This window comes from Echinops telfairi, unplaced genomic scaffold (genome assembly GCF_000313985.2).
Source record: "Echinops telfairi isolate 266 unplaced genomic scaffold, ASM31398v2 ScPeMD7_2;HRSCAF=8, whole genome shotgun sequence".
Lineage (NCBI taxonomy): Eukaryota > Metazoa > Chordata > Mammalia > Afrosoricida > Tenrecidae > Echinops > Echinops telfairi.
In genome coordinates, this window is record NW_022103898.1 from 49484840 (window position 1) to 49508599 (window position 23760).

Here is a 23760-nt window from a genome sequence, read left to right on the forward strand (position 1 = left end):
GCTGGGTGACACAGCGGGGGGCGATAACAAAAGGCTGTCTGCTTCTATAGGGAGATAAAATCAACCGTGTGCGCACTTTAAGGCAGCACAGCTGTTAGTGGACAACCTGTGGGAATGATATTTAAAGCAGGATAATGTACTTGGACTTTATCTCTAATTTACCAAAATGGTGGCTTTCCTCCCACGGAATACCAACTTTCCAGATTCCCTCTGTTATAAATTAGGGAATATAGTCCTAGTCACATTTCCCTCAGTGTTAGTTTCCCACACTCTCGTCATTGCCATTTTGGTTAATTTTGTAAATAAAAATTGGAATTTTTCCTTATTGCAAACACACACACATATAAATACACATTTCTGACTTTCTATTTTTAGAGATATACATGCATGCATACCCTACATGCTTGTCATTACCCTGCGACATGTGCAGTTTTATCCTGTAAATCTGCCTGCTTTGACTAGATATATTTGATGGTGAAAGATAGAAAGAACTAGACTGAAAGAAAAAAAAGAAAAAAAAAGAAAGAACTAGACTGAGGATTTTGAAGTTTTGTATTATAACTAAGGACCTCTGGTAGCACTACCAGATATGCATTGAACTGCTAACAACAAGGTTGATGGCTCAAACCTGCCAGCCACTCATGGGAAAAGGAGACTATTTTCCCCCCGTAAAGATTTAAACCCCATATAGGGTCACTATGAATCAAAATCAACTCAATATCTGTAGGTTTGGGTTTGAATATCTTAAATTGTTGTTTGACTCATAGCAAACTTATGTACAATGGAGTGAAACAGTACCCAGTCCAGCACCATTCTCACAATGGTTATGGGCAGCCCATTGTTGCAGTTACTTGGTTGAATGATCCCATTGGGGGTATTCCTCTTTTTCAACAGTTCTCTATTTTAACAAGCATGATATCCATTTCCAAAGACTTCTCCCTCTTGATATCTTGCCCATGTTCTTGTGACAAAGTCCCGCCATCATGGTTTGAATGAACATTCTGCCTTTGTTTTTCTGGAAGTCCATGGTATTTCCAGTATTCTCCAACATCTTAATTTGATTGCATCATCCTTCTCTGATCTTCAATATTCATTGTCCAGTTTTCACATACATATGAGGTGATTGAAAATAGTCCTCAAAGTGACATCATTGATGTCACTTTAACACTTTATACTTGACTTTTTCAGAAAATTCGTCCAATGCACTATGTCCTTTTAGTTCTTATGCTCCCTTGAATATTGTTTCTGTTTCCAAGTCACATGAGATCCTTGACAACGTTAAACTTTCCTCAGTTTATCATGAAGTTGCCTGTTGGTTTAGCTGTGAGAATTTCGGTTTTCTTAACATTAAATTGTAGTCTATACTAAAGGCTGCAGTCTTTGATTTTCATCAGCAAGTAAGGCTGTTATTTGCATATGATAAATAATCAATGAGCTTTCCTCCAATCTTGATGCAACTTTCTTCATCGTATAGTCTCGCATCTTGGATGATTTGTTCAGCATAAGCATAGAAAATGTATGCAATATCCCCTGGTTCTGTTGGAACAACTGCCTTTTAGGTTATGTACAATTAATAAGTGTTCTAGAATTTTAGCTCTTTGCAATGTTTCCATAGTTAACTAGGATACACATAATCAGATGCCATAGCATAGTTAAAACGCAAGTGACATCGTTCTGGTATTTTCTACTTTTTGTTAAAATCTATGTGATAAAAGCAATGACATAACTCCTTCCACATCCTTTTCTGAATTCAGCTTGAATTTTTGGTAGCTCCTTATTATCAATGTATTAATGCAAGAGTTATCTAGCAAAATTATACTTGCATGTGATATTAATATTGTTTAATACTTTCTGTATTCTGAGGGACCACCTTTCTTTATAATGGACACAGATATGGATCTCTTTCGGTCTGTTGGTCTGTGGTTGTCTTCCAAATTTCTAGGCATGAATGAATGAGAACTTCCAGGGTTCTATCAATTTGTTGAAACATATCTACAGTATTCTGTGAAATCCTGGAGCTTTGTTTTTTCATTAAGATCTTCAGTGTTACTTGAAGTTCTTCCTTCAGGACTATCAGTTCTTGATTATATTTTGCCTTTTGAAATGGTTGCCCTATGAAAGTAGGTAGTATATCCCAATTCTTTTTAGTACAAGCACACACACATACAGAGAGAAAGAAACACACACACACACACACACACACACACACACACACACACAAAGGACCTCACTGCTCTTGCGTAGTTTCTGACTTATAGTGACCCCATCGCACAGGTAGAGCTGCCCTCATGGGTGTCTGAGGCTGCAGGTTTTACAGGAGCAGACAGGGAACGCACGTGATGTCTTCATGCTCTCACCTTGAGATATGCTCAGTGTTATTTTGTCCTACAGGTTCAGGTCTTTGTATATTTTGTTATAATAAGTTACATTTTTCATCTCAAGCTGCCCTTTGAAATGTTGTATTCAGTGTTTCATTTCCTCATTTCATCCATCTCCTTTAGCTACTCTGTGCATAACAGGTACATAGTCTCCTCTAACATCTACTTTAGTCTGTTCTTTCTTTCCATCTTTTTTTTTTTTTAATGACTCTTTGCTGTCTCCGGGTATAATACTCTTGATATCATCCCACAAGTTGTCACGTGTTGTGCCACTGGTGCTCCGTCTGTTAAACCTATTCTCGATGTGTCTAAATTCACTTGGGATATACTCAAGATCATATTTTGGCACTTGTAGAATTCTTTCATGGTTTTTAAGCCTTCACCTGAACTTGCATCTGAGCAATTGGTGACCTATTACACAGCTGACCGTGGTCATTTTGGTTGATGATAGCATATTGTTTTACTGTCTCTAGATCCGTGGCTATCAGCCTTCCTAATGCTGTGGCCCTTTCATACAGTTAATACAGTTCCTCTTGTTGTGGAATTATTTTCATTGCTACTTCATAACTGTAATTTTGCTACTGGTGTGAATCAGGAGCCCCCTGTGAAAGGGTCCTTTGACCCCCGGGGGTCGTAACACACAGGTTGTGAACTGCTGCTCTAGATGAAGGTAATGTGATTCCTGTGCATTCCCTCTTGTGCGATCCTCACGCAGAGTCACTGTTTATGTTGTCAAGAAGAGTTCATTGGTCTTTCAAAATTCTGTCATGTCATCTCCAGTTTTGTTTCTCGCATCAAGGACATATTTTCCACCTTGTGATTCTCTTCTTTGTTTCCAACTTCCATGTATCAATTGCAAGAAATGATCAATTCTTTTTTTTTTCATGTTGATTGATTTCTGAAGAAAAAAGTGAGTATAATTCATCAATCTCTTTATCATTGACTTAAGTGATGGGTGCCTAAATGTGAATAATAATTTTATTAACTGGTCTTCTTATAGGCATTTTATCACAAAACTGCATTGTACTTCATGATATATCTTGAAATATTCTTTTTGACGATGAAAGTGACATCATTGTTCTTAAATTTTTTATGCTTTGCATAATAACCATATGCTTACCAGACTCAGAATTACCAATGCCAGTCAGTGCCAGCTAACTAATGCTAACTGTTACCTATCTTTTTAAATATATATACAAATTTTTATAACAGCTTTATTCATAATAGCCAAAAATGAAAACCAATTATCCATCAACTGGTGGATAAACAAACTGTGGTATATCCCACACAATACAATATTGTTAAAACAGTACAGAAGGAACTAACTACTGTTATATGCGGTAAGAAAAATATCTAGAAAGCTTGTTATATGAAAAGACACAGAAGAACACATATGTCTTCTTTTATTTTTGTTGAAATTCTGTTAAAATTGTTGAAAGGTAAAACTCTAGTGGCATACAACAGTTACGTAAATGGTTGTTAACAGAAGCAAGATATTGAATGTGAAGGAGAAAAAGGCACTGTTTGAGGTGAGGGGATAGTTCTACCCAAGATTGGAATGGTGGCAATCATATGACTTTACAAATGGCAAAACTGAAGTATTTACTTAACATTTACTTAGAGCTTATAAACAGAGGGGAGACTAAGGAAATATGCCAAAACCTAATAGTGCAACATGATTTCCTTTATATGTTGATATTTCAGTTATTTCACAATGAAAATGTATTGTTTTAAATTCAATAAACTATACATTTTTATTGTTGAAAAGCACCAGCTGCACTGAGGGAAAAGATTGGGCTTTCACTCTCATTCAAGATTTACAGCCTTGGAAATCCAAAGGGTCAGTTCTACTCTGCCCTACAGTGTCATTGAATTGATGGCAGTGGATTTGGGGTTTTGATTTTTGTTTCATAGTTGATTTCATGCTTGCAAATTACTCAATACAATGTTTTTATTTTCCATATGAATGGGAAAGATATACTTGAAGTATGACAAACTGAAAAAAATGAGTGGTGTTGTCTTAAGTAGGGCCATCTCTATGTTACCTAAGGTAATTTCATTATGCAATGAAGTAAAATACCTAAACAGAACTTTCAAAGTATAGTTCAAAAAGAAAGCGGTAGGTATAAGAATGAAATGTGCAAATAGCTGAAGTTACAAAACCAAAAAAGAACAAGCTCAGAATATCTGAAACTGAAAGACTGCAGAAAAATATTCAAGTTGCAAAATTAAAAGAGTCTGTGGGGAAAATATTGAAAGAGGATGCAAGGAATTTGCAGAATGATTGGAACAAAAAGAGCTGACTCATAGTGACAGTATCTCACAGGGTAGACCTATCCCTGTGAACTCCTGAGACTGTCATTGTTTAAGGTAGTAGAAAGCCCCATCTTTCTCCTGAGGAGTAGGTGGTGGCTACGAACTGCTAACCTTACTGATCACAACACAATTCATAGCCACCATGATACAAGGACAAAAAGAACTAATCCACAATCAGCCATTTAAAGAGGTAGCACATGATAAAGAATCAATGGTACCGAAAGAGGTCCAAGCTACACTGACAGATTAGCTAAAAACAAAACTCCAAGAATTAACAGAATAACAATTAAAATGTTTCAATATTCTGATAAAGCACTGGAAGCCCTCACTCACCTACATCAAGAAATTGTGAAGATAGCTACCTGGACAACTGACTAAAAGAAATCCATATCTGTACGTATTCCAAAGAAGGTGACTGTGATGGTTGGGGATCCTGTCGAGTAGACACTCCTAGGGAAGGATAGGAGAGCAAAGCGGAGCTCAAGCTGTCCATTGTGTTGCAGCCTAAGGACACCTCCTTGGTTTCACATGCCTTTTTATGTCACAGCGAGATACTGAGTAGAGCCGATTCGCCTTCGGCCCTTTGCCTTCTTCTGGAGCTGGATCTTGAGTCTGGATACTGGATGGCCTATTGGTTTGACTACAAATCCCAGGAGCTGTCCATGGTCTACTGGATTCCTTTGGCTAACGTAGGACTTCTGTATTCACCAACCTGTGCGCCTGCTGTCTCTGTTTGGTCATCCAGTTTCCTGTTTATCAGCTTCCACAAGTCCAGAGAAACCTGACTTGTAGCAGACCAGCCTTATTTATTCCTACAACTGTGTAAGCTATTTCTTGAAATAACTTTCTTTCTTTTTACAACACATACAAGCGTCAATGGTTTTGCTTCTTTAGAGAACTCAACCTAACACAGCAGAATGTGAAAATTATTGAAGAATATCGTTCATGTCACATGCAAATAAAAGTTTGCTGAGGATCATGCCACACAGTTGTAGTGGTAGTAGATTGAGAGGGAGCTGCCAAAAATCCAGACCGGATTCCAAGAAGATGTAGAACAAGGGATCGCATTGCTGCTGTCAAGTGAATCTTGGCTGAAAGCAGAATATACAAGGAAGAGGTTTACTTGTGTTTTATTGTCTGTGAAAAGGCTTTTGACGGTGTACATCTTCACAAATTATGGATAACCTCGAGAAGAATAGCATTCCAGAACACTTTTTTTCTTTTTTTCCCTTTTTTTAAAATCATTTTATTAGGGGCTAATACAACTCTTATCACAATCCATACATACATCAATTGTGTAAAGCGCATCTGTACATTCATTGCCCTCATCATTCTCAAAAGATTTCCTCTCCACTTAAACCCCCGGCATTAGGTCCTCATTTGTCCCTCCCTCCCCGCTCCCTCCCCGCCTCCTGAGCCCTTGATAGTTTATAAATTGGTATTTTGTCATATCTTGCCCTGTCCGACGTCTCCCTTCACCCACTTTTCTGTTGTCCGTCCCCCAGGGAGGAGGTCACATATAGTTCCTTGTAATCGGTTTTATTCATGTAGAACCTTTGCGTGGATCAAGAAGCAATTATTTAGACAGAACAAGGGAATACTGCATGGCTGAAAATCAGGAAGGTGTTTCAAGGTTGTTTCTTCTCCTCATACTTGATCAGTCTGTCTGCTGAGCAAACGATCTGAGAAGCTGGACTGTGAGGAGAACGTGGCACTGGTTGAAAGAAGGTTTAGAAACAACCTTCAGTAGGCTGGTGACGCAGCTCTGCTTTCTGAGAGTAAGGAGGACTTGAAGTCCTTGCAGAGGAAAATCAAGGATGACTCTCTTCCGTATCAATTACTCAATATTAAGAACACCCAAAATCCTCACAACTGGACCTATGTGTAACATCATGATTCAGGGAGAAAAGATTGAAATTGTGAAGGAGTTCTTCTTGCTTGGATCCGCAATCAATGCTCATTGAAGCAACCGTCAAGAGATCAAAGGATGCATTGAATTGGGTAAATGTGCATAAAATCTCTTTAAAGTGCTGAAAGCAAGGATGTGACTTTGAGGACCCAAGTCATGATATTTTCAGCCACCTCATAGGTGTGTGAAAGTTGAACATTAAATAAGGAAAACTAGAGAAGAACCAATTAATTTTAATTATGGTGCCGATAAAGTGTATAAAGTAATAAAGTGTATTAAAAATACCATGGACCACCAAAAGAGCAAACAAATCTGTCTTGGAAGCATTTCACGCAAAATGGACCTTAGAAGCAAGGACTATGATACTTTGTCCAGATGCTTAGCAGAGAGACTAATTCCTGGAAAAGTACACCATGCGTGGTAAGTGGAGGGTCAGCAAACACCGAGAAATACCCTCAAGAGTATGGAGCCACATTGTCTTCCCAGATGCGCTCAAGCACAGCTCTTGTTGGGATGGCACGGGCCTGACAGTGTTTTGTCCATGTCTAGATAGGTAGTAAGACATGCTAAAGATGAGATTTGTACATGCAAGCATCTTTATCCTTGAGAATAGCACTGTATGCATTATATATAAAATTACAATAAAATGGTATTAAGTATTTAAATTCAAACATACTTCTTTAAAAATATAGGAACATCTATTTGCATCCTGGGGGTAAACAAAAATACCTTAAAATATCGAATACAATGAAAAGTAGTCAGCAATTCGGAGGAACAAATAGATCCTGATATTAGCAGCAACATGAAAGGATCACAAGTTATGTACTTGTATGACGAGAGGACAATACACCCATAGAGTTCAGTCCATAGGATTCAATGTTTTTGAAATTCTAGAAAAGCCAACTATGATCTCTAGTGACAGGAAAGTAAATTGGCTGTTACCAATATGTATGAAATCTATAGACCCCTTAAACTTGGTGGTACTGAATCTCTGAACTTTAATAAAAGGCTAAGAGGAGATACAAATACAGAGCGGATGCTGGAGTGCCTCCCCAGAGGCGCATTCAGAATCTCTTTACTTCCCCGGGTGTCACAGCTGGGAAACGCCGCAGAACCTTCTCTGAGGGAAGGACCCATCGTTCCTAAAGGATGCCCTTTCCTTCCCTCAGGAACATGTACTGCTGTCTATGCTATCAGACTATTTTATTGTGAAACTAATGAAAAAATGATCTTTGGGAGACACCACTCATTGAGAGAAAACTAAAAATCAATGATAGTGAACTTTATATCGTGTAGAACTATTTATACATTTAACAGAATAAAACAATTTATAATCATTAGGGAGCACTTGAGAACTTTGAGAACTGAATTTGGGAAAAAGGCTAGAGCCAATTGCTAGTCAGTCACTACCCAAACTCTGCTATAATTGAGATTTGTTTTTGCAATGTAGTCAGAACTCCTATGTGAAGGAGTTTCAAATAGTATATGGAACAATTGAATTAAAAGATAATTTAATTACTTCATAAAGTTTTTAAAAATCATTTTATTGAGGGTTCTTACAGCTCTTATAATATTCCATACATCAATTGTTTCAAGCATATTTGTACCTATGCTGCCATCATCATTTTCTAAACAGTTACTTTCTACTTGAGTTCTTGGAATCAGTTCCTCTTGATTTCCCACCCTCCGTAACTCTTGATAACTTATAAATTATTAATATTTTCATGTCTTACACCGACCACTATCTCCCTTCGCCCACATTTCAGTTGTTCATCCCTCTTGCGGGGGATGAGGGTTTTGTGTCCATCATTGAGATTGGTTCCCCCTTCCTCCCCTCCTACCCTCTTGATAGCCTTAAGATCTCACAAAGTTTTTAAAGCCTCCTTTGTATGCCTGCTGCCCTATAAGGTTATAATAGAGTTCAGAGATCCTGATCAGAGAATGACACATTGCAAATGGCTATCTCACTCCTGTTGTTTACAATGTATTTTTGTTCTGTGTTTATTTATTGTTAAATGAATTTGTAAGTCATAAAAATTCCAAGTCCACTTTAGTTATACTTTTCCATCTTTTGAGCCACTCAGACCAGTGTTTATATCTGAGAGGTAAGTAATCTGGAGGGTTATTTTTTTTTTCATGAAGAAATTATTATTGTATTTTTTTTCTCGCTAAATCCTCTACTTTTTGTTCTCCCTCCTCCCTGCCTCCACCCTTCTATTTTCTCTGTTCCCATTCCTGTATTGGGCCTCTTCATAGTCACCAGAGTCGTGTCTATCAGTGTTATAACCACATCTCTTCTTCTTTGTTTTTCTTTAAAACAATAGTGATATTAAATGTTTGTCTTTGTTTTGTAAGAGTGACTGTTTGCTAAACATAATGATCTCTATTTTGCTCCACACCTTGTGGTGTTTTAGAGATTTATATATTTTTTAATTGATGTGTATATTTCCAAGGTATAAATACACCAGAGTGTGTTGATCCATTCCTCTATAGTCGGTGTTTTTGTTTCCATGTTTTGGCCATTGTGGAAATGGCTGCAATACACAAAGGTGTATATATGTCAGTTTATGTTATAGTCTCAATTTTCTTTGGGTCTATGCCCAGTAGAGAAATTGCTGGATCATAAGGTACTTAGCTTTGCATTTGTTTAAGGAAATTCCATACTGATTTCCATAAAGTCTGTACAATTCCCCAATCCCACAAGCTTCGTAAAAGCGTTCCTCTCTCTCCAGAGCCTCTCTTGTATTTGTTATTTCCTGTTATATTGAATTTTGCAAAAACTGATGGTGTGAGGTAATATCTCATTTAATTTTAATTTGTATCTGCCTTATTGCTAATGATCTCAAACATTTCTTCATTGGTTGTTAGCAACCTGAACATTGTCTTTGGTAAATTGCCTATTCATATTTTGTGCCCATTTTTATTGGATTATTTTTGTTTCTCCTGTTAAGTTGTAGTTTTCTACTGATTTTGCAGATTAGCCTTTTATCTGAGGTACCATTATTGAATTTTTCTGTGCATCCTCTGTTTACTTTTTGATGAAATGTCTTGTTGTACATAAATGTCATCTATTTAGTAGGTCCCAGTGCTTATTTTGTCTTGTATAGTGTGGCTATTTTTCATTATATTTTGCAATGTGTTTATGCCTAATATTAGGGTCATTACGTTTGCGCTTAATTTTCCATTGATGGCCTTAAAAATATTGTGATTTATATATGTCTTTGATCCATCTTGAGTTTGTACATGGGGTGAGGTATGGGGTCTTTTTTCATTCTTTTGTGGGTGGAGATCCACTTTTTCCAGCACCATTTTTTGAAAAGTCAGTCTCTTGCCCTTTCAGTGTATTTTATTTCTTTGTCAGAAATTAGATGTCTATAGGTAATTGGTTGCATTTCTGGATTTTCGGTTCTTATCAGTCTTCATCTCTATCACCATACCAGCACCGGGCTGTTTAATTACTGTGGCTGGGTTGTAGGTTTTAAGGTAGAAGAGTGAAAGGGCTCTTACTTGTTATTTTTGGTAGAGTTTTATTTGTCCTAGGTTACTTTCATTTACATATATAGTTGGTATTTAGTTTTCTTTTTCTTTGAAAATTTTTGGTGGGATATGGATCAAAATTGCATTGAATTTGTAAAATATTTTTTGTAATGTTGACATTATCACAATATTTAATCTACTTCTCTAGGAACATGGTAACTTGTTCCATTTGTGTGAGTTCCTTTCAGTATCTTGAAGGAATACTTGTTCCTTTGTATAAACCTTTTTTTTTAAACTCTAGTAAGATTTATTCTTAAATATTTTATCTTTGTGTACTCATTGTAAATGGTATTGTTCATGTAATATATTTTTTGGTATCATCATCCTTAATATACAAGAATCCAACTGATTCTGTATGTTGATCTTATAGCCTACTATGTTACCAAAATTTTCAATTAGTTTGAGTAATTTTTAATTGAATTTTGGGGATCTTCTCTATAAAGGATTATGTTGTCTACAAATAAAGAGATTTTTATTTCTCCAGTGCCTAAGTGTATACTTTTTTTGATGTCTTATAGCTCTAGCTAAAACTTCCAAAACTATATTAAAGTGGTAATAAAAGTACAACCTTGCCTAATTCCTGATCAATGAGGAGATGTTTTCAGTTTCTCTCCATTCAGTGTGATGTAGGGTATTGGTTTCACAATATGACTTTTATTATGTTTTATTATGCTGAGAAATTTCTCTTCTATACCTATTTTGTTAAGTATTTTTATCACGAATGAATGTTGAATTTAATCAAATGGCTTTCTCCACCAGTTGATGTCCTTGTATGGTTGGTTCCTTTTCTTCTCATGTTATAAGCTTGCTGAGATTTTTCTACATCATTCTGTGGTAATTTAGGTAAATAGTGCACATTTCTAGAAATGTATCCATTACTCTAGAATTTTTTTAAATACAATTTTTCATAATACTGTTGGATTACATTTATATCTCATTTGGTTCTGTGGTAATATCCATTTCATTGTCACTCATAGAATTTTTTTCTCATTCTTTACTTCTGTTTGCAATGGCTTATCGATTTTGTTAATATTTCCAAAGAACTAACTACTTTTCTAATTGATTTTTTCAGTTTTTTTCTGATTCATTTATTTGTGCCATATTCTTAATTGTTTCTCTTCTTCTAGTATATGATGGTTTCTTTTCCTTCATTTATTCCAATTATTGTAATTATTGTGTCATTTATTTTAATTATTTCTGTCTTATTGATGTGTGCATGTATTGCTATAAACTGCCATGCAATTAATGTTTTTGCAGTCTCCCAAAGGTTTTGATATATTGGATTTGCGTTCCTATTTGTTTCAATGCATTTGTGGCACAAGATCTATGATAGTGCCATGTATATAATTTACAATATATTCATATTGATAAACATAATAAATGACTATGAACTTTACTGTACTTTCCATATAAAAAGTTTTCTCAATGAGAGCATATACCTGACTATCCAGTTGAGTATTGTAGTGTCCTCTCTCGTTGAATTTTCTATCCAAAATATCACCTTGAAGCACATAATGGCTCCCACATGCAACATAACCAGTTCCAGTAATATGTACTGCAAAAGGCAAAAAAGTATCAATCTGGAAGTGAAATAGCATACAGGTGGAAAATCACTTTATGCTATGGTTTAGTCATATCACACTCCACAATCATGAAAGTTCTCAAACACAAAAAAGTATCCAAGCTATTAAAGGGTCAACTCCACTAATGAAAATGTGACATGGACTTATATCAGATATTAAGGGATAGCTAATGATTTGGACTGAAGACAAACACAAAAGCAAATCCCTCCAGTACATTGATCATCACAGCTAAGGCATAAAGGTTGTTCTAAAACCTAGGTGCTTAAAAGAAAAGGAAAAACAAGAAAAAGGAACGGGCAAGACCAGATTACAATATGGTGCTTTCAAGACATCCAAATCACATAACATCCTATTTCACAAACTTTATGGATGTATTTTTGTCATCATTGAAATAGCTTTGGAAGCTTTATATTGGCTGCATGTAACTAAACAAGATTAACCATTAAATAGAGCACCTATTCTGAGTGAGAACTACTCTATTTAACTAAAGCAAAAGAGAGTACTAGGGAGGGACAGGGGCAGAGAGAGGAGCAATTAGACCTGTGTTCATTTCTCTCCACTATTTAAACTGTTTCAGTTCTTTCTCCATGCTCATGGAGATGAGTGGATGAGTGGATGGATTTAGGGACTTAGATGAAGGATGGATTTAGGGACTTTTCTGACCAAGCCTTGGTTTTACCTTTCTTTACATTAACTTTCTCTCAGCTTCACTGACACTGTCTATTCTTTCTCCTTCCCCTACAGTCAGCATTGATTTAAATGGGCCTTCAATCCTAAGAAGCGCCAACTGTCCAAGAATAAGATGTATGAAGAAAATGGAAATGCAGGGCTTAACTTGTAAAGAAAAGATTATCAATAACACATTTAAAAGAGTCAGGGACCTAATAAAAAAAGTAGATCTATTTTACACATTTCAAATTACTAATGTGTTGAAATTACTCAGTGTGTATGTTTTAGTATTTTTGTGGGTTTGGTGAAGGTTTAAATTTCAACTCAACAATTTCTACACAAATTGTTGAATGACATTTGTCACATTCTTTATAATCCTGTTCTTTAATAATGAATATAATAATATACGCCTTTCTGTTCTGGTTTTTCTATCTCCTTGATCTAGTTTTTCCACTCTCCACTCACGCGCCACATATCCTCCACTTTGTTTTCTAGCAATTGTGGGCCTAAAATTGCTTCATAATATAGTCGAACGCATTTACATGTTAAAACCAAGTTCACACAGAAATGACTGATGACTGTTTCTCCATGCTTCTCTGTTGCTATCTGGCTGGAGATTACTTCTCTTGAGCAACTACGTTTTTTGTTATTACTTCAGAACTCCTCCAGTGCAGCTGGGTCATCCTTTGAAGAAGAGAGTGATCGGTTTGTAGGCAGCCTTAGCAGAAAAGGAAAAATTCCATGTGAAGACTTTTAACCTGTTTCAGCCTCTTTCCTGCGGCTAGGTGCACTCAACGCTTTTATGTTGACAGTGCTACAGAAAGCAAGAATTTTCTGTTACACCTTAGTTCCACACAGGACAGAATCACAGCAGGAGTAACCTTAAAAATCTTTATATAAGCACTTTGTTGGATTGTAATTGAAAATAGAACTTACTAAGTCACAAGACTCTTGAAGCAATAGAAATGTTTATTGTTTGGTTGTTTTGTCCTTGCTATTCAATAACATTATGTAATGGCATACAATATAATGTCAGTTATTAATCATTAGTTTTATATATAATTGATTAAAGTGATAGATGCCATTTACTAAATGTTTAGTAGACATTAGTGTTTCATTCTAAGCCATATGTACAATGCAATCCAACAAAACCCACTGTCATTGAGTTGTTTCCAACTCATAACAAACCAACATAGGTTTTCTGAGGCGGCAAATATTTTCAGGTTGTCTCTCAATTCCATTTTTCCTCAATTTGTTGGAGTTACCTTATATATGCATGTCCTTACAAATATAATAATTATATATAAATACAATCTATATGTATTTGACATATGTATATACAAATGTAGCACACACACATATATACATATATGTAAAGTGAATTTGAAGGTGCATTAAAGTAAGCTATATATATGTTCATATATATGATACATATACAAGTTAATAGTCTACCTTTGTATATTAAATCTAAGGTTTCAATTTGCTCATAGACTTCGTTTTACTTCCAACTTAGTTATTTTCAGAAGCCCTCGTTTCTCAGAATGGCAGGTGTGTCAGCTTCGTTTTTCTAAGTTCATGAATTTTGTAATTAAAGAAGAATAACGTTCTAACGGCTACTTTTACCTCTTTTCCTGCAGCGTTTGTCCAATGGCTCGATAGACTCGACGGATGAAACTAGTCAAATAGTGGAATTGCAAGAATTGCTTGAAAAGCAAAACTATGAAATGGCACAGATGAAAGAGCGCTTGGCAGTGCTGTCCTCCCGCGTGGGAGAAGTGGAACAAGAAGCAGAGACGGCAAGAAAGGACCTCATTAAAACGGAAGAAATGAATACTAAATATCAAAGGGACATTCGGGAGGTAAGTGATTCATCACACTGTCAGTCTTTTCTTCCTGAATGCCGCCTTGGAGATGGTAGCTCCATAATTTCCACTAAAGGCACATATTCCCTACGTTTTGTCAAATGACCATACTTTGAAATGAATTATATTAGTTATGAAACTTGTCCAGTAAGTTTTAAAAAAGTTTACTTCATTAACCTTTTTAGTATGCATCAAAAGAAAGTGCTGGTATCAAGTCTCAGATGCAATAAAAACTATCTATTTTTTAATATTTTTTAGAGTTTTTAAGTTTTTAACTTTAAATAACCAAGAATGTGCCTATGAATAATGAACTGCTATACTTTTAACATATGGAAATACTCAAATTATCCCATCTTATTTTTGTCTGTATGACTATGAATGCATATGAGTGATTATGGATTTTTTTTTGTTCTTTCAGTTCTTACTAGACATAGCAGTACTTCATCTATTTAAAAAAAGAGAGTACTTTAGTGTCATTATAGAAGATTTAGGGAAATATTTTATTTGTAGCATGCTCAACCATCTCTCATCCTAAGAAACAAAGTTTAGAATTCTTTCTCTTTTTGACCCTATTCCATTAGGAAGAATACTTTCAATATAGAGAAATTTAATTTTGTGACTTCTCATCTTTCCCTTTAAAATCATATATTTTATCTTTTAAATGTTTTTTAGTTATTAAATGAACTAGTGGATGCAGTTGAGACACGTGATTAAATGTTCACTCTTTTCTCCTACAGTTCTCCGCTTGGCTGGCAGTGTGCACACTCTCCTAACAGTTTCCCATCTCTCCCTTCCCTCCAGTGCCTTTCACTGTCATGGCTTCTCCTCAACCTCGGAGTGACTTCCTTTCTCCATCCGCCTTTGCTACCCTTTGAGCCCAAAGCTGTCAATTATTTTATGAGTACCAATGTATACCTGAGTTTGTCCTTCTTTCCTGATTGTCAGGTGCTTATTTACACATCAATAATGTTTTCCTAAAATTAACTTTTTCAAAGCTTTCACCTGCAACCTGACTCTCCTGGAGGGCATGCATCCCAATTACAGGCATTACTGGAATTGCTCACTCCGGATTCCTTGAGTTTGTCTTTGGCTTTTCTCTTTCACAAGCACCACATTTGAAACTCAGTTGCAAATCATGTCCTTTCCATCTGACCTATTCTCCCCATTGCTATGCTTCTTCCTGATCCAGACAGCCACTGTCTCTAACTGGTGTATCACAAACTTACCCTGAATGTTTCTCCTACTTCTGCCTTTGACTGTCTTCAGTCTGTGCTCAATCCAACATCCCGAGTAATGGTTACAACCTGAGTCACGCAGGCCACGTTCCTGATGTTCTCCGGTGGTGGCCTGTGCCATGTAGAGCAGAATCAACGTGTTTACAGCGGACTACAATCCATGCAATCTTCACTCCTCTGCTGACTATGTGAAATTCTTCCCCTGTTCTCTCATCCCACCCTACTCTGTTATTTCAAGGTCACCTCATTAAAAGCCAGGGACAGTTATTTCCTTGTTTATTTGCCTCTTATTTTTCACTCAAGTGCTATCATCTAAGTGATGCCTTCCTTGATTCGCTATTCACACACGCACACACACACACACACACACACACACACATCTTCTATTCCTTTATCTCACTGCACCTACTACCACTTGACACATATAGTTTATGTAATTACTTTGCTAATGTATGTATTGTATGTAAGGACTCATAAGGACTACGATATTTATTTTTTTCTTCTCTGCTTTGTTCCAAACACCTAGATATTGCCCATGAAACAGGCACTCAAATTTTATCCTTGTTGAAGTAATGAATATTTGTTTATAGCTGTTTTCAATACGTAAATATCAAAAGTCTCTCTGGTGGTACAGTGATGGAGATACCTTGGGAGATAAGGGTGGCAAGATGTTTCTTTAAAAATTACAACCTTGGACCCCGCTCCCCAGGGGCAGTTTGATTCTATCCGAAACAGTAACTATTAGTCCAAATTGACTTGACAACAACGGGTCAGTAGTAGACATCAAAAAACATAAATAAGATCAGAATAAGTCCCACAACAATACTTTCTGACTCGGAAAAGCATAAACACTCCACCAGTGGGGGACGCCTGCCCCCCAGTGCACTGTGCGCTCTGCATCTTGATGATCACTATTCCTGGGTGTGCGTCTCTACACCTCTCTCCGCTCCTCTCCACAGCCGCCTCCGTGAAAGTATACACTTCTCCTCAGGAAGAAAAATCACATTCTCATTCCCCTCAAGCCTATGAATCATTTGTATGAGCCGCACAGTTGAATACCTTGGCATAGTCAATAAAATACGAGTGAACATATTTCTGGTATTCTCTTCTTTGAGCCAACATCTATCAGACATCAGAAATGATATCCCTTATTCTAAGACCTTCTGAATCTGGCCTGAACCTCTGGCATCTCTGTTAATATAGTTCTGCAATTGCTTTTGGATGATTTTTAGCCCAATTTAACTTCCATGTAAATATCAATGATATGGTTGTATAATTTTAACATCCTTTAGGGTCGCCTTTCTTTGAAATGGGTGCAAATATGGATATCTCCTAGTCAGTTGGCCAAGTAACTTTCTTCCAAATTGCCTGGCATAGAAAAGTAAGTGCGTCCAGTGCTTCATCAGCTTGTTGAAACATTTCAATTGGTTTCCATCAATTCTTGAAGCCTTGTTTTTGCCTGCTGCTTTCAGTATAGCTTTGACGTCCTTATTCAGTACCATTGGGTTCTTGATCATATGCTACCTCTTGAAATGGTTGATAGTTGACTAGTTCTTTTAGGTACAGTGACAATGTCTTCCTTCCTTCATCATTTGATTCTCCTTCATTCGATATTTTAATATAGTGACTTGAAGCTTTAACTTTTTCTTCAGTTCTTTCAACTTAAAATATGATGAGCATGTTACTCTTTTTGATTTTCTAACGCTTGGTCATTACACATTGCATCATAGTGCTTTGTCTTCTCCAGCCATACAAAATTTTCTGTTCAACCATTATTTGACATCATTTCTTCTATTTGCTTGAATCACGTTCAAGGGCAAGTTTCAGAGTCTTTCTGATGTCCACTTTGATCTTTTATTTCTTTCCTGTCTTTTAAATGAACTTTTACTTCTTTGTATGTAATGTTCTTAGTGTCATTCCACGGCTCCTTTGGTCTTCTGTTCTTAGTGTTCAATCAGTTAAATCTATTTTTGAGATTTCAAAATCCAGATATTTCAACATTCAGGTGAGATATGCCCAAAGTCATATTTTGGTGCTCATGGACTTGTTTTAATTTTCCTCACCTTCAACTTGTTGTTAAGTCAGTTTTGACTCATTGTATGACAAAAGATGTACAACGGGATAAACACTTCCTGATACTAGGCCATCGTTCAAATTTGTTTGCGCTAAAAATAAAATGTGCTTGCTGAACCTAGAAATGGTCACTTATGGGAAAAATGGAGATCATTCTTGACAACATTTTAACTTCCTGTGCAAACATGTGACCTTTGGAAAATGAGCAACCACAGACATTTTCCCAATGGAACAGTGACAAAACTATATGTTGTCATAAGGAAGTTGTGATTTTAGATATTGCCAAGGTTAAAAGATAGACTTGTTAATTAGGATGTTTTTTAAAATTAAATATTCTTATGTGATGCTAATAATGAATCTTAATATATGTTTGATACACTTTATTATTCTTCTATATTATTGTTATTCTCATGGAGAAGTAGCCCTGGTGGCACAATGGTTAAGTGTTGGATTTAGGTGCCAGCCAGTTGATTCCAACTCACAGCCACCTTTGGGCAGCAGAAGGAAATATTGTCTTGTCGTGTCTATCCTCATAATTGGTCTTCCGTTTGAGCCCATCAATGCAGCAATTATTGGTTTAGTCTATATTCCCCGGTCTCATTTTGTTTGATAATGTTGAGCTTCTCCATCCTCTCTTCCCACAGATATCATAAATTTGATTTTTGTGTATTCCAGTACTATACACATAAAGAAATCCTCATGTAAAGTCACCATAGATGCTGTTGAAAAACATATTTGCAATGAAGACATCACAGGCCTTGCAGAATTCTCTCATGCAATCGCCAGCTCTGTTTCTGCCATCAGCGCCAGATTTTCCAACTGCTGTTCCTTCCTCTTTGTTTCCTTTTTTTTTTTTTGGCGTTCTAATTGCCAATAATTATCAATCCATCAGATTGTATGTTTGATTCATTTCAGGCTAAATATGTTCTTAGAAATCTTCAATTTTTTTCATCATGAACTTTAGTGATTAGTGCATAAATTTGAATAATGTTTTTATTGACTAGACTTCCTTGTATGTGGATAGATATTTTCCTATCACAGACAGCATTGTACATCAAAATAGATATTAAAATTTCCTTTTTGATGATGAATGTGATGCTATTCCTTAATTTGTCATGATTGGCATAGTAAATCATATGACTGTCAGATTCAAAATGACCAATAACCATTCATGTCAGCTCACTAATGCCTATGATAGAAAACTCTTATGCATTCCATTTCATTTTTTACTTATAATTTTTCTAGATTCAATCATTGTAGATTCCAAGTTAAAATTATTAATAGCTTTTTCCCAGCTGTTTCTTCTTATTTTGAGACCATTTCCATCAGCAAATGAAAGTCCCCAAAGTTTTATTCCATCTGCCATTATGGTTGACTATTTTGAGAAGGAAATTCTTCCTCGGTCACAATGTGCATGCCTTTCAACATTAGAGGCTTGTTGTCTAGAACGGTGTCTGACAAGATTCGGCTTTTATGTGTGAGGTGTACAGTATCTGACAGTATCCTGCTGGTGTTCCTAAGCTCTTCAATGGCTGATTCCTCGGAATTGGCCTATTCCTTTTTTGTAGTGTGTTCTTTGATTGGAAGCCCTATTGAAACCTGGTCACCTGGTGTGACACTGCTGGTATTTGAAACATAGTGATGTCACTGTCAGCCTCACAGCCACGCTCATGCCCCTAGAGCATGGCAGCTACTGATTATCGCTCCGTCATTACCAGCAAGTCTATGCTGCTGCACAGTGACCCAATGGCACAGGGTAGAACTGCCTCTGTGAGTTTCCGAGACAGTAACTCTTTATGGAAGTAGGAAGCCCTGTTTTTCTTCCAACTGACTTATAATGCTTCTATATGCAACAGAAGAAAGCCCTGGCCCATTCAAAATACCTTCACCATCTTTCCTATATCTTAACAATGTTTTAGCCACTGTATTAATACTCTTTACAGGTCTTTCTAGATTTCACTTGCCTTCCACTCTCCTAAGCATGATGTCCTTTTCTCAGTACTGCCCCTTCATAATGCCGTGCCCAAGATGTGTAATGTGAAGTCATCCTCACGTCTAAGTATTTTCTAGATGTATTTCTTCTGATAGCCCGTAGTATATTCACAACATCATAATTCAAGTACAATGATTATTCCTTCAGTCTTCCATATTTATTGCCCAACTTCATGGGCATAAAAACCACTTGAAAATATGTAATAAAATCCAGGGTTTCCGTTAGTGTAACTATATAAGTTTTTTCTACAATGGATCAAAGTAATATTTTGTTATGATTACCATTTCTTCTTATTATTCAACTTTTTATTTTGCTAGATTTTTATTATTCACTTTTATAGTTTAGGGTTATGGTAAATTATCCCAACATTTCCAAACATTTTACCCTTTCAGTTCAACATGTATGGTCAATGGTGAAATTGAAAAATAACAGTATGTGCTTGGTTTTATTTTCTTTCAATTGCCTCCTTTTCTCTAATCTCTTCTTCCAATTTGTACGTTTTTTTTCTAAGCCTATTACACTATTTTTGTGAGAATTTCCTCTAGTATCATTTGAGAAATACAGGGTAAAAAGAGAGATAAAAGTACCTAAATAACAAGGTAAGACCAGATCTTACATAATTGTTAAATTATAAGACACGGTGAAGTACATGTTCTTAAAAAAACACCCTGGAAGTTAACAATTTGTATACACATTGTTTTCATATTGTGGTAAAAGAAGGTTAAGAATTTCAAATACTGTCCACTTAATTGTTTCTATTTGTTTCGTAAGAAATTAAAAGATTTTTGTTTTCTTCTGTGTTTATGGCAGTACGAGCTTGGAGGAGTGTGGTAAGGGGTTGATTAGAAGCAAATCTGACTCAAAGAACTATTGACATTTCTGTTTGTGATTGAAGTTTACTATTTTGTTTGACTTTTAGTGAATCGGGTTCTCTTTTTTCAGTATATGCAGATGAGAATACAGAAATATTTGTTATCTCTTATTTGAAGATTTTTTTTACAATTTTGACTTAGTGGCACCACTTTATGAATGTTGTGCTTTGAAACTCTTACTATAATTTTACCTACCTGTCACATATACTGGACTAATTTATCTGGCACTTTCTTATATAATTTCAAGTGTACTCCCTTCCGTTTTCAGAAAGCAGAATGCTTTTGCTTTATGCAAAGTGTGAAGATTGTGACAAATGACTTGGTAAAACATGTATGAAATCTTGCATATATTACATGAAAATAGAGGAATGAATATTAACTATAAACTCAGTCATCTTCATACCTTATTACTTATTTCAGTAAAAGATAATGCATTACACTGCATATTTGAGTGAGGTTTTTATTTCTGGTTATCCTAATTGTAGGCCATGGCACAGAAGGAGGATATGGAAGAAAGAATCACCACTCTCGAGAAGCGTTACCTCGGTGCGCAGAGGGAATCTACCTCCATCCATGACATGAATGATAAACTAGAAAATGAACTGGCAAACAAAGAGGCTATCCTCCGGCAGGTTCAGTATCTCTCCTGGTTTCTCTGTGTCCCGTGTGTGCACTCCCTCTACTCCCAGAATGTAAAGTCAATAAAATAGATGTGTGTTTGCTGGTATCTGGCTTTTTAAATTCAAAATGGAACTGACCAAACATATGTAATTTCAGGATGCCATTTACTTTATAGTAGAATAACCTACAAAATACGGTTAAAATAACAAAACTAAGGACTTTGTTTTTATTCTATGTGTATACTAATAATTATGGCAAGAATTTTATGTGTCTTTTACTTCCCTTACTTCTTAATACCACCTTGCAAGTAGGCATAGTTATTATACTGAAGAAGCTAAGGTTCAGAAATGTTAGCACTTTTCTATGGCCACACAACTTAAAAATTCTAGAATCAAGAACGGAAGCCCAAGTCTATTTGTTTCTAGAGCACAAGTTAGCAAACTATGGCTTACAGATCAAATTGGTTTACCTGCTTATTTTCGTAAGAAGAATTTTGTTAGAACAAAGGCACTACCACTCTTTCACTCATTGTTTCTGATTGCTTCTACGGTGTAGCACTAGAGAGGAGTGGCTGGGACACAGATCATGTGGCACGGGAGGACTAATGCATTAACTATCCAGAAAAAACTGCCAAACCTAGCTCTACAGCTCAGTCTCATAAACGTTGTACAGTAGTCCCTCTCCCCATTGAACTAACAAATATGATGATTTTCAATATTTTGCTTTAACAGTACACCTGAAGTCTCATTACTGAGCTGAATTCTCTTTAGTCAAAGTTATGCTCATCTTTAAGTCATTTTATCTTACTGCAACTGGTATGAGTTCTATTTTATTAATCGGCTACATTGCTTTAAAATACATAGTTAGGGAATATACGAAAGTTTGAAGACAGTAGTCACTTTTCCCCTTTTTAGTGTGGTAATAACTGGCTTGAATCTGAGAAAAATAGCTGAAGCCACTGGTGTGTGTGGGTTTGCTGTTGTTGTCCTCAGTCTGAACCTTTACATCTGCGTCATTACTCCTTTCCAGATGGAAGAGAAGAACCGGCAGTTACAAGAGCGTCTGGAGTTGGCTGAGCAAAAGCTGCAGCAGACTATGAGAAAGGCTGAGACTTTACCTGAAGTAGAGGCGGAACTGGCTCAGAGAATTGCAGCTCTGACAAAGGTACTGCCCTAAAGATATGTGTCACCCCTCGTGCACTTAGAGAACCTAACCGATAAAAAATAGAATCATTAAGGTTATTGGATGTTTATTACATTTATCTGACTTAAGTGCATTTTTCTTATGAAATATTTCTGCTGCTATGACAGCAGAAATAATTGACAAAAGATATGTGGCCATTACCTTGTCTCTTCCAACATCAACACACACTAACAGAATGTCATGCAGTAATCATATGTTATTTTTAAGTGGTAATATTAGCACATTAGAAGCATGGCAGAAGTTAACATATAATTGTGATATTTAACATGTATATCTATGAAGCATAATCATTTAATAGGTCTAAAGTGTTTGGTATTAGTATTATAGGGAATAATAAGCATTAGATTACTTCCTACTTCTATTGTTGATACCATCAAGTCAAATCCAATTCAGAACAACCCTGTGTACAACAGAACAAAACTGTGTTAGTCTGGGTAGACTAGAGAATCAAATTCATAGACACTCATATGGGTATAAGACACAGGTTTAAATACAAGAGCAGTTGAATATTGATAAAACATCCCAGCCCAGTCCAGATCAAGCCCATACCGATATTAGCCCATGTGTCCAATACCAATGTATGATGTCCTCTTTAGGCTCAGGGAGCACATACAAGGATGCCAAATACAGGATGATCACAGAGCAGTGGGTGGGAAGTCTTATGAATCCAGTGGCAGTATAAGTATCTCAGTGCTGGCAGGGGTCTCCACGTGGTTCCTCCAGATCAGGGCACTAGCTTAGCTCCATGAGTCTTATCATTTGCAATGTCTCCCAGGGAGTGAGTCTGTGTCTCACCTCCAGCGAGCTATTTACGTCCATAGCACCTCCAAATGAGGTCATCAGGCTGTAACCTGATTGACAGGCTAAACTCCACCCTTCACTTTTAAGTCTTAAATTGACAACAGATGATGTAACTACCACAGACACACTACCCAGTGTTGAGTTGTCCTCGCAATATTAGCTATGTTTGAGCCCATTGTGGAAGTCACTGTGTAGCTTCATCTTCTGAGTATCTTACTAATTTTCACTGATCCTCCATTTTACCAAACATGATGTTCCTCTCCAAGAAATGGTCCCTGTTGATAACATGCCCAAAGTACATGAGATGGAGCCTTGGTATCCTCCCTTCCCAAGAGCATTCTTGCTTATTTCTTCCAAGACAGATTTGCTCATTCTTCTGGAAATCCATAATGTATATGCAACATTTTTTGCCAACACTAACTACCTATAGTAGGATAAAACCTCTGAAAAGTTAGAACTTAAAGTTTTAATCTAATATCTAAGTCCCTTAAATATTCAGAAAGTGATTTTCATAGCTACAATTTCTTCAAAATAAATTAAAATCCATAAAACCTTAATGGAGTTTTAAAATTATATACCAAGGCATGGTGCCTTGGTTCTAAAGATTATTTGCATATTTTAGTAATTCACAAACATAAAGTTCACAAGACTGCTTTTAGTTCATCTTTTAAATGTAAATAGAAATGGCATTGCTTCAAAGTGCCTATA

The 23760-nt window shown here is 36.2% G+C and overlaps 1 protein-coding gene across 7 annotated transcripts in view; it reads left to right on the plus strand.

Annotated features, from left to right (window-relative positions):
- Positions 1-23760, plus strand: part of PPFIA2 (PTPRF interacting protein alpha 2) — a 503998-nt gene that overhangs the window by 369143 nt on the left and 111095 nt on the right. For all 7 annotated transcript variants that reach the window (XM_045289840.1, XM_045289844.1, XM_045289847.1 and 4 more), the window contains 3 exons: positions 14030-14251; positions 20913-21059; positions 22078-22212. In XM_045289840.1, coding sequence (XP_045145775.1) covers positions 14030-14251; positions 20913-21059; positions 22078-22212 — 504 coding nt within the window. The remainder of the gene's footprint in view (positions 1-14029; positions 14252-20912; positions 21060-22077; positions 22213-23760) is intronic.